This window comes from Mesitornis unicolor, unplaced genomic scaffold (assembly GCF_000695765.1).
Source record: "Mesitornis unicolor isolate BGI_N332 unplaced genomic scaffold, ASM69576v1 scaffold12285, whole genome shotgun sequence".
NCBI lineage: Eukaryota > Metazoa > Chordata > Aves > Mesitornithiformes > Mesitornithidae > Mesitornis > Mesitornis unicolor.
In genome coordinates, this window is record NW_010187531.1 from 1 (window position 1) to 10340 (window position 10340).

The 10340-nt window shown below is 57.1% G+C and overlaps 1 protein-coding gene across 1 annotated transcript in view; it reads right to left on the bottom strand.

Annotated features, from left to right (window-relative positions):
• Nucleotides 1-2: 2 nt before the first annotated feature.
• Nucleotides 3-10340, bottom strand: part of LOC104541422 (kinesin light chain 1-like) — a 23587-nt gene continuing 13249 nt past the window's right edge. Inside the window, exons 11-16 of the mRNA XM_010185479.1 lie at nt 8783-8850; nt 8592-8700; nt 7675-7824; nt 980-1104; nt 800-857; nt 3-100 (exon numbers count right to left, since the gene is read on the bottom strand). Of these exons, the coding sequence (XP_010183781.1) occupies nt 11-100; nt 800-857; nt 980-1104; nt 7675-7824; nt 8592-8700; nt 8783-8850 (600 nt within the window). The 3' untranslated portion in view covers nt 3-10. The remainder of the gene's footprint in view (nt 101-799; nt 858-979; nt 1105-7674; nt 7825-8591; nt 8701-8782; nt 8851-10340) is intronic.

A 10340-nucleotide genomic window follows, 5' to 3' on the forward strand; every position in this document is an offset into this window, starting at 1 on the left:
TGCGGGCCGATCAGTTGGAGGAGAGCAGGGAGCTGTGGGAGGACAGGTCCATGCTGCTGGCGCTCAGGCCTCGACTTTCTGCACGGAGGCCTTGGGTGCCCTGGAAAACACAACCCCCATGAGGATCAGTACCTGCAATCCACATCCATGCCCCGAAGCTGCCAGCCCACCTCCTGCGTCCCCAAGCGGGGGCTCCCTCAGTACCATTATTAGCCAAATCAGGTGCCACTTCTGCTCTCCCTGCTTCCATTCTGTGGCTGGGGGGGGTGCAAAAAGGGAGATGGTTACTTGGAGGCAAATGCCTCAGTTGTGGAGCTATGATCGCAGAAGAGGGACTGCACAGCTGCCCAGGGGGGTGCACTGGGGGCACTGGCCCAGGCCACCCCTTGGGAAGGCAGAGTAGCTCCAGCCCTGCACAGCAGCAGAGTACATCTCCATGGATGAACACCTCTGGTGGGGTCTTGGGCACCACAGGTGTGGCCGGTTACTTGGAGGCAAATGCCTCAGTTGTGGAGCTATGATCGCAGAAGAGGGACTGCACAGCTGCCCAGGGGGGTGCACTGGGGGCACTGGCCCAGGCCACCCCTTGGGAAGGCAGAGTAGCTCCAGCCCTGCACAGCAGCAGAGTACATCTCCATGGATGAACACCTCTGGTGGGGTCTTGGGCACCACAGGTGTGGCCAGCTGTGCCCCTCACTGCCTGTGTCGCTGGCCACAGCCCTCATAGCCAGCTGCAGCCACATGGCCCCCATCCCAGTGCCCATTCCTGTACCAGCCCCATTGCCCACCCAGTGCTTACCTCAAATGAAGCATCACTAGACTTGTGCAGGTAATTTAATGAAGCAGCTCGTTTCATGCTACAAGAAAGCAGAGGAGAGCAGTTGTGATCATATTGTGCTTGGCCAGGCCCCAATCCCCAAGGTGGCAGGGCCTCTGCCTGCCCCGGACCCAGTCTGGCCCTCACAGCCCTGGTCCCTACCTGGTGTTCCTGGGCTCCAGGGGACCATTGCCCTGCAGTTTCTTGACCAACATCTCACTGCTCCTCCGTATCACATCCCGGATTTTCCCCAGGGAGCTGCTGCGCTGGAGGGTGCCACTGCCATCCTGGACACAGAGACACAAGCCGGATCGATGGCTGAGTGGCACCAGTCAGTCTCTGGCATGCTGCAGACGAGTGGTCAGGACTGGGCTTGGCTCTAAACATCCTCTTGCCTGCTTGCACTCAGGATTTAGCCCTAGCACAGAGCAGGCTTATTGCTCACTACATGGCTCCCCTTCACGCTGGTTCTCCATGGGATATGATGGCCATGGAGTCAGGGAGCCCCACCACAGCCTGGCTTCTCCCTCCTGCCCAGTGCAAGCTCAGCACCCAGCCAGGCTACTGGCCTGCACCTGCACAAATGGCACTGGCATCCCCACAGCCCTGCTTGAACATGGCATGGCTCTAGCGCCTGCGACAGCTTAGGCAGCAGCTACCAAGGAGGTCCCAGTGGCCACGGAAGCATCAAGCCATAATGGGAGCCCCAAGCCTGGGGGTACTTTTGTCAGGCCAGGACATGCTGCCGGGACATTAATTTCAAGGACTCCCTCCTCATTTACTGCTGGCTGGACCCCCTCTTCTTACCCTTCCTCACTATGCCATTGCTATTCCTCTCCATCCAGCACTCGTCTCAATGCACATCTTGGTCCTGCATGCTGGGCCTGCAGGCTCACTCACGTCAGACAAGACCAGTCCACATACACACACAGCCTTGTCCCACCTCTAACACTCCTAAGAATCTTAGCTTTAAGCCTGTGGAGCAATTCAAGCAGCTTCATCAAGGCAGCATTCATCTGGCTGTACTAACACTGTGTTGCCAAGCAGGCACCACTCTCTGTCCCCAGTTTTAGCTGCCCCAGCATGGCACTTTGCAGGGGTTTCTTTAGAGCTGCCTGCTTTTTTCAAAGACCAAAAATTAGCCCTAAATTTGATTCCCCCTCCCACATAGCCCCGCAAAATTCCCACTACTCAGAAAGTCAGTCTCAGCCCTCAGCACGCTCTAGCCCATCTCCTGTGTGTACTCCACATGGATGCAACGCACAGGCTGCCAGCATGACACCACCTCATGCCACTGTGCCATGGTGGCACCAAGCTCTTCCCCTGTGGCCAGGCATGTTCATTACACAAGACTGTGGCACCACTGCTGCTGTGGAATTACTTTTGCTCTGGTGGCCTGATAACAGCAGTCCTCCCTGCTCCCAATGGCCCCTGGCACATCAGGGCAGAAGAAACAGGGATAAGGCGACTACAAATGCTCTCTGCTTCTTACGAGCACATGTAGGATCCCTTTGGTACCACTCCAAATGAACTGCCACTGTGGCTCAGGCTGGCAGTAGCAATAGACCCAGGACTGTCCATGCAGCTCTGCAGGTTGTGGCCCTTGGGAAGGCTTTTCCAATACTTTCCTGCAGCAGTTACCCAAAGCTGATCCAGCCCTAGACCTCTCTCCAACAGCTGAACAGGACTTTTCCTACCAGCAAACCATTCTCTTGGTATTCATCTCATCCCTTCTCGGAAAAGCCAAGTGCATTGAATCTCTTCACTTTCTCATCAGGATGAAGGGTTTCCAAACTGGGAGCCGTGTGCTGTTGCTGCAAGTGACCCACTCACCAGGAATGCAGAGAGCACCGAAAGTATTAGCAAGGCAAACAACTCAATTCCTGTACCAGGCATCCCGGGCAGGTTTTGGAGGAGCTGGCCATCAGTACGTGGCACTAGCAAAGACAGGGTGCAGGGTTGGTGGTGGGGTGCGTTTTCCCTCCCCATCAGACTTGCACTCAGTCACCACCCTCCCTGCAGGGTACTGCCATGCCAGGTGCTGCTCCTTCTGCCAGGGCACAAAAGCCAGAGGTGGAGAAGAGAACACATCTGAGGCAGGGGAGCGGGACAATGGTACAAGGGCAGCAGGATCCCGGTAGGATGTATGCTCTGGAGGAGCAGGAGGATGGAGCCACATTTCCCCAGCTACAGTGATGCAGGCTGACTGCAGACCAACACCAGAACCAAATGCTGCTGCATGCTGGGTTAAAAATAGCCTCCCTTCTCTCCCCACTCCCTTTTCTGCAGGGTTATTTTTAACCCAGAACATTGATGGGGCTTGGTTTACCGCAGAGCCCCCACCCCATTGCACCCATCAGGATGAGAGTACTCAAAGAAAAAGCAGCAGCTCCACCACTGAGCCTGCTGTACCCCGCCTGCTGCATGGAGGCAGAGGATTTGGGCAGGATTTGGCAGCACATGGAGCGCAGCACTGGGGGACTGAATGGGGTATTTTTCTGGCTAATGGAACCATCTTTGGGGAAGGCCCAAGCTCAGATGTCCCGGGGGGGGCAGCCCTGCCACACATGGCCACAGAGCTGAGGTTAACAGCAACCCCAGTTGGAGGTCAGGGAGAGACAGAAGCGATTTGGGTCCTTCATCTCCAATGCTCAGCCTAGGAGAGGTGCCCTGGGGGCAGCACAATCCCCCTGCGCGCACACAGACACCAAGCACCCCCACACCTGCATCAGCAGTATTTGCACCCGCCATCCCAGGGCTGACCAATGCTGGCCTACAGAGCATGGAAAGAAGCACAGGGCAGCGGTTCGAGTCTGTCTACCTTTAATTAGAGGTACGGTTGTTACAGCACCAGGTCCAGCACATGGCAAAGCACAGAGGCAAGTGGCACTGAGGCCTCAATGCACCCTGCAGTGGGGACTCACCACTCTCCAGGAGCACAAAGCAGTGCTAGGAGAGAGAGGCAGGGAAAGCACAGCCCTGGAGCACTTGGCCCTGGGCTCCACACCTCATGGTCCTGAGGACAAACCTCCTTTCGGCAAGCACAAGCTCCCAGGGGAGCAGCATGCGTGTGCCCTAAGGCCTCTGCACCAGCATGGGGAAACCAGGCCGAGACAGACACAAGCACATTTAGTATCACAACCTGCCAGATGACTAGCACAAGAAACTATCTAGCTAAATAAATAAGGGGGGGTCCTGCGCTGGCCTCTGGGCTCTGTCATTCTGGCTGCAGCCTCCCCAACTTTCTTCCCAAGTAGGAGGGCCAAGAAGGTTCACTTCCTATAGGAGGTGGGATGAGGGTGTGCGCCCAAGGATGTGAGGCTCAGGGCAGTGGGGGTCTGGCCCTGTAAACATCTCCTTTACCAGCAGTGACCAATAGCACCAGACCCTGTGCAGGCCTGGTGTCCCATCAGAGGCATCGAGCCACCCCACACATGCCCAGCGTCTGCACTGTCTTCCTAGCAGTGACAGGGCTACAGATTTCCCACACAGTTGGCTAGGGACAGACAGACAGCGAGTCACAGCCCCCCTTCTCCTCCTGCAGAAACCTCCCTCGAGCCACCCAATCTGTCCCTACATGTTCAAAGCACCCCAAGCCTTAGCTCTTCCTTTCCTCACATCCTTCTTTGCACGTCCTTTTACTCCCAACCACTCTGCTCCAAACCAGACCATTCCCCAACCCAGCCACTTCCAATGCCCTAGAGCCTGGCCCCTTGCAGAAAAGTTCTGCTTTCCTCATACTCTTCCTCTGCCTCCAAGGAACAGTAAACAGCTTCACCTCTGCCTCTCCCAGCAACCAACCTGGGGACCCTGGAGCAATGGGGAGCTGATTGACCCCTCAATGCCATCAGGTGAGGAACTTGGCTACAGCATCAGGTCAGGAGGTTGCAACCAAACATGCTTGTCCTGGCAATTCCCTGTCCCATGCAAGACCCTTAGCTGTCACCCTCTCACCTCGTTTTGGATGTACAGTAGCTATGGGCTGCCCTAGATACCGGAGTCCCTGCAGAGACCCACATGCTGCTCCTAGGTTGCAGAGCTCAGCAGGGAAGAGTATAGCAAGACAGAGACCATCCTGAGCTGCAGGGAGAGCCCAGCTCACCAGTGGCCAGCGCAGGTTTGCTACAGGGCACTAACATCAGCTACGCCTACAGGGAAGAAAGCAACTGGGCACATGACAGCCCTGCCAAGGCCAGCCCTCTCTGTCCCAAAACAGCCCCCCATCTTCATGCCTCTGTCCTGGCCTCTGCAGAGATGGAGGGAACAAGCTAGGAGGGTTGAGGATGTCTAATGACGGTGGAGTCGACACGCCTGGAGTGAAGACAATCCTCCGCAGGCCGGGTCGCCAGGGATGTGCAAGGGCAGGCTGGGGGTGGGGGCACGCAAGGGGATGGTGGCTCATCGCCCTGGCCTGGGGGAGCAGGCAGCTCCTCGCAGATTCTTCCTGCTCTTGCTGGCCACGGGACTGGAGCTGGGCCACGTGGCCAGGCGCTCCTCTGCAGGCGTCGCGGTGCCCTCGCGCGCCGGGACGGTTGGGGGACTGGCGTGGAGTTCTTGCCGAGGAAGGAGGGATGGTGTGGAGGAAAAGTCGGAAGATACAACACAAACATCCAGGTGATTGCGGTGGAGGGGAAAGAGGGAGTCTCAGGAGGCATTTAAGCCTAGTGCACAGAGAGGAGAAAGACACAATTTACAAGGCCGTGAGGTTGTAGGTCACCCAGGGAGCAGGTGGGGCAGGGCCCAGGCTGCATGCAGAGACAACGGGCCATGTCTGGGGAGGAAGGGACTCTTGTGAAACAGCAGGCTCACATCTTTACCAGCGTGCTCTAGCAGGCTGGCAGGAACAGCTAGCTCAGGGAGGAGCAGCCTGGGCCGGCTGCTCTGAGGGCTCCCTGCTCCTGGGCCTCGTGGACCCATGGGGTGCCTGCCTAGGCCTGGTGCCATCCCTGCTCCCACGGCCCAGACCCTGGCTCTCCCAGCCCAGTTACCTGGGTAGCAAGTAGCTGGTTCAGGCCCTTGGGTGCTTCCAGAGCTGCCCTTGGCAGCAGGGCACAGAGGTTTCTGGCACCCTGGGGGTTCCCATTGCCCTGCCTGCAGCAGCTGACAGCTAAGGGGTGGCAGCAGAGACTGCCCTGAGGCAGCACGTCTGAGGTCTCTAGACCAGCACAGGGAACAACTGGCCATGACAGACAGGAGCAGCAGGAGCTGTTTTAGCCTTCTTTTTGGGTGAGCTGCAGCCCAGAGTAGGGCTGCTGGCTGGAGAAAGGAGGCTGGGTATGTGTGTAGTAGGCTGGAAAAGGCACCAAGCATCATGTAGCAGCAGCCGCGTCCCCCAGGGGGCTGGGCTTGCCCTCAAAGCCTCCATCTACAGCTGGTTGGACCAGGAATGACCTGCCAAGTCCCCTGGGAAAGGGCCATACGAGCAGGGACTACTCCCTTGGCTAGGTCAGGCTGGGGGAGAGGGTGGTACTTCGTGCTTGCTTTGGGGTGATCAGCTCAGAAACCAGAAGGAAGGTCTCTCAGACCATCACCAGTGCAAAGCAATCACCCAACAGCAACCACAGCCAGGGGGAACCACAGAGAGACACCAGCCAAGACAGGGACCAGGTGATCCTAATCCAAACCTGCAGCCCTCCCTCTGTGCTTGTCTAATGGGAGCACAAGGGCCCAGGGCTGTTGACTTGCCAGGACTAGGACCCTCTTCACTCCTGATGCCAAGAGCTGGGACAGAGGACAGTCCTGCATCTGGCAGAGCTGTCAGGTCCCCTCAAAGCTCTGCTCCCCACGTCCCCTCCAGCCACCTCTTGGGTACAATCCACAATCAAGAGAGCCAGCAGGCTTCAGGCTTGGGTGTTGAGGGGCTGTCATGGCAACAAGGAAAAGGAGAAGGAAAGGAGGGAGCTCATGCGGGTGGGGATGGGTTAGTGACAGCAGATGTAAGGGGGGAGCAAAGGACTCTGTGTGCTCAGTGTGTTGCCTGTGCCAGGCTGCAACAACCTCTGGGTACCCAGCTACACTATGCTCTCAACTAGAGTTTGCAGGAGGAATGTCAACAGCTGTAGCAGCCCTTGCGCCAAGCACCCACCAGCACCACGCTCACTTGCCACCTCTTCTCCATCCTCCTCCTTTCAGAGGACAAAAGGCACCTGTCCCAGACCTGGGCTGCTACCTTCCTCCAAACTCAGCACTAGTGGCCAAAGTGCCCCTCAGTCTCAGAGCAAGCCTAGACAGGCTCAGGTTGCCCTGTCTGTGCCTCAGCTAACACCAGCCTCTTCTGCCACCACTTGTCAGCCCGGCCTGGCATCCCGCAAAGACTTGCCTTTTACCACCTCTGTTTGACCAGAGCCCACAGACGGCATCAGATCAGGAGAGGGGTGCCCAGCAGTCACTCAGTCACAGACACACCAGGCATACACACACACACACAACCTCCCCCAGGCTCAGCATCGCCTGTGGTGCAGTGCAGGACAGACAGCCAAGTTGCTCACAGAGGCTGTGTGGGCCTGACATGAGGCTGATGCTCTCAGCCAGGGTGTCAAGAGGAGAACAGCAGGGAGAGGTGTTAATAAGGTTGCAAGGCTAAGATTAAGGGCAGAGCAGTACCAGCTCATGCTGTGCACTGCCAGGGCCTGGCAGCCCCCTGGAAGCAGGAGCCCTCAGCTGGGGATATCTGGCCTGTACACCAGAAGCCAGGCCCAGACACGCATTTTTGCGGGCTGGCTGGCTCATGCTGAGAAAGAGAGGAAGGAAGTGTGCAGGGAACGAATGGAGGCAGACAAGGATGCCACGACAGGCCACGACAGGCCACGCCCTCTGGCAGCCAGCTGAGGCCATTCTTGATGGTGTCTTGTACTTACCCCGCTCCATTCCACGCCCATACTCACTTCCTCGCTACCGTCTGTGGCATTCTCGTACTTGACGCTGCCTCCCAGGCTGCGACGTCTCTCCGTGCCATCGCCCTCCTTCAGGATCTCCACCACCTTCGTCTGGTTGATTGGGTCAATACCCTGCAAGTAGAAAAGGATAAGGAAGCATCGTGTTTTGCTCTTCTGTGTTCTTTCTCTCTAGTGATCTGCTGTGCCATCACTATGCTTGGTCCTGTCCCCTCGCTTGGTCATTGCTCCATCAAAGCCAAAACTCTCCAGCACAAGAAGGATGGAGCCAAATGCCACTCTGCATTCAGCAGGTCCTGATTCAGTTACCAGGTCAGTGAGCACACCCCCAAGCCATAAACCGCTCTGAGGAACAAGGGCTTGCTACCCCAAAGCTGACAGCTTTTTTTCTTCACATTCTGGCATGTGAAGGTTTCTGCTGCCCTTCAGTCTTTGTGCTAGGTGCTTACACACCTCCTACTTCATTATTGGAGGACTTAGAGGAGTTTACAGTGAGAGGTACTCCAAGAAATCCCTGGACAAAAAAAATCAGTGAGAAGAAAACATTCCAGTAAGTGCAGATTTCCTCAGTAGCCCAGCAACCTGCTCTAACCCAACTGCAGTATTTCTACACTCAATGAGCCACACCCTCTCCCCCACATGTACGCACACTGACATCTGCTCTGTCCATGCACACATGCACGTGTGCAACCCCTCACACGTACACACGTGTGTGCCCCTGCACAAATGCAGCCCCAACCACCACAATGCTTTGGTGTGGTGGGAATGTAAACCAAGGATGTCAGAGGCTGCAAGGCACAGGAGAGTCCCTCACCACACCAGAACTGCCATCCTAACCCCTACAATGCCCCCTCCATCAGGGAGGGTCCCCCTGGGATTACCTGCCGCCGAGAGCGAACTGCACACTCCTCCAAGGTCTCAGCTGCCTCAAGCTTGCCCTGGCGTCGGTACAGTGCACCCAGGTTCCTCAGAGTGGTGTTCACAGTTGGGCTGTAGTAATAGATGGAGGGTGAGCAGAAGCCCTGGGGCCACCCCCTCCAGAGCCCACAGCTGCCCATGAACCATCTCTTACCTGCTGACCTTGCAAGCCTTGTACCAGCCACCATACTCAGCATAGGGAGCACTGTCTCTGTGCTTGCTCTACAGGATGAGGAGAGATAAGAGCTGTTAGCCGCATGCCTACTGCCGTTCTCTGGCCTGTGCTCTCCCGCTGGGTGCCCTAGGCTGCACCCCGGCACCAGCCCAGCTTTTGGAAACACAATGTGGAGCCACAGTGATAAAGCCCAGTAGGCTCCTGGAGAGGAAGCTGAAAGCCCACTTGCTGCACAGATTTGGGCCACAAGTAGAAGTGAAGTCGCCGACCCAGCAAGAAGCATAATCCCATCTCCTTGCCCCTTCCACGGTACCAAAGCAGCAGGAACAACAGAGCCCACCCTCATGGTGCTCTGGAGGATGTGACATACACCACCCCCCAGCATGCAAAAGGGAGGCAAAACCAACCCAACCAAGCGCATAGGCATGCCAGGCAGCACGGGCACTAAAACCCACAGCCATGGCTAGCACAGGAATCAGTCAGCCAGATCCAAGCCTTCTGCCTGGAAGGTCAGGCCTGCCCCACAGCAGCTCAGCCCAGCTAGCCATCTCTTCTCCAGCACCCCAAAGCTGGCCAAGTGGCCCTGCCACTGTCAGGAGCAAAGATGCTGTTGGCCAGAGCAACAGGAGAGGGGGGAAGAACTTGATGCTCAAGGAGACAGATCTAGGGCCAGGACAACCCATGCTGCAGGGCACTAGCTGCTAGCCAGCACTGCCCTGAGTCAGCAGGAGCCATGGCAGGAATCACCACTGCTGCAGAAGCAGGGCTGCCTGTCCATGCACTGTGTACACTAGCACACAGCAGGAACTTGGTGATGTGCCATGCTCCAGGGTCTGCACTCACAGCACACGTGGGCTGGGCAGGAAGGACCCAGCTCAGCTCCGAGCCCAACGGGGCCGCTCTCACCAAGCAATTCCAGGGGGCTACTGCTCCACAGCAGGGGTTTCCCTCTGGCAGGGGCTCTAGCCCAGAAGAAACTGTTCTCACAGGAACCATTTTTCTTACACAGCACCTCTCAGATCTTCACTCCACATACTGGGGCCTCCCTGAGCCATATGCACACATGGGTTTCCTTGTGCCAGAGCCTGCACAGCCTGTGCAGGCCCCAGGGGCAGGAGAGCTCGGGACTCAAAACACCTCTGAAGCTTGTGTAGAGGCAGCCCAAGGAGGATGGCTGAACCCAAGGGGAAAGGTGTCAAACCTGGGGCAGAAAGAGCCTTGCAGGCCGGGACTGCCAGCTATGCCCGAGGCCCTGGTGCTGGCACAAGCTGTTTTTCCCCTGCTGCCACTAAAAGCAGAAGGAAAGAGGGGTGAGGGGGAAAAAAGAAGTGAAGCTCTGCAAGAGGGTTTTGATGCTTTTTAATAAGAAATGTGGAAACACAGCCAGAGCAGAGCACAGCAGCCCCAGCCTCTGGGTCAGCAGTACAAGCAGGTCTGTAGTTACCACCACCTGGCCTGGAAGGCCGTGCCAACCATGCCGTGCATGGGGCATGGCCACAGATGTCCTGGAGGCAGGAGCCCCAGGGACAGGGGAAGA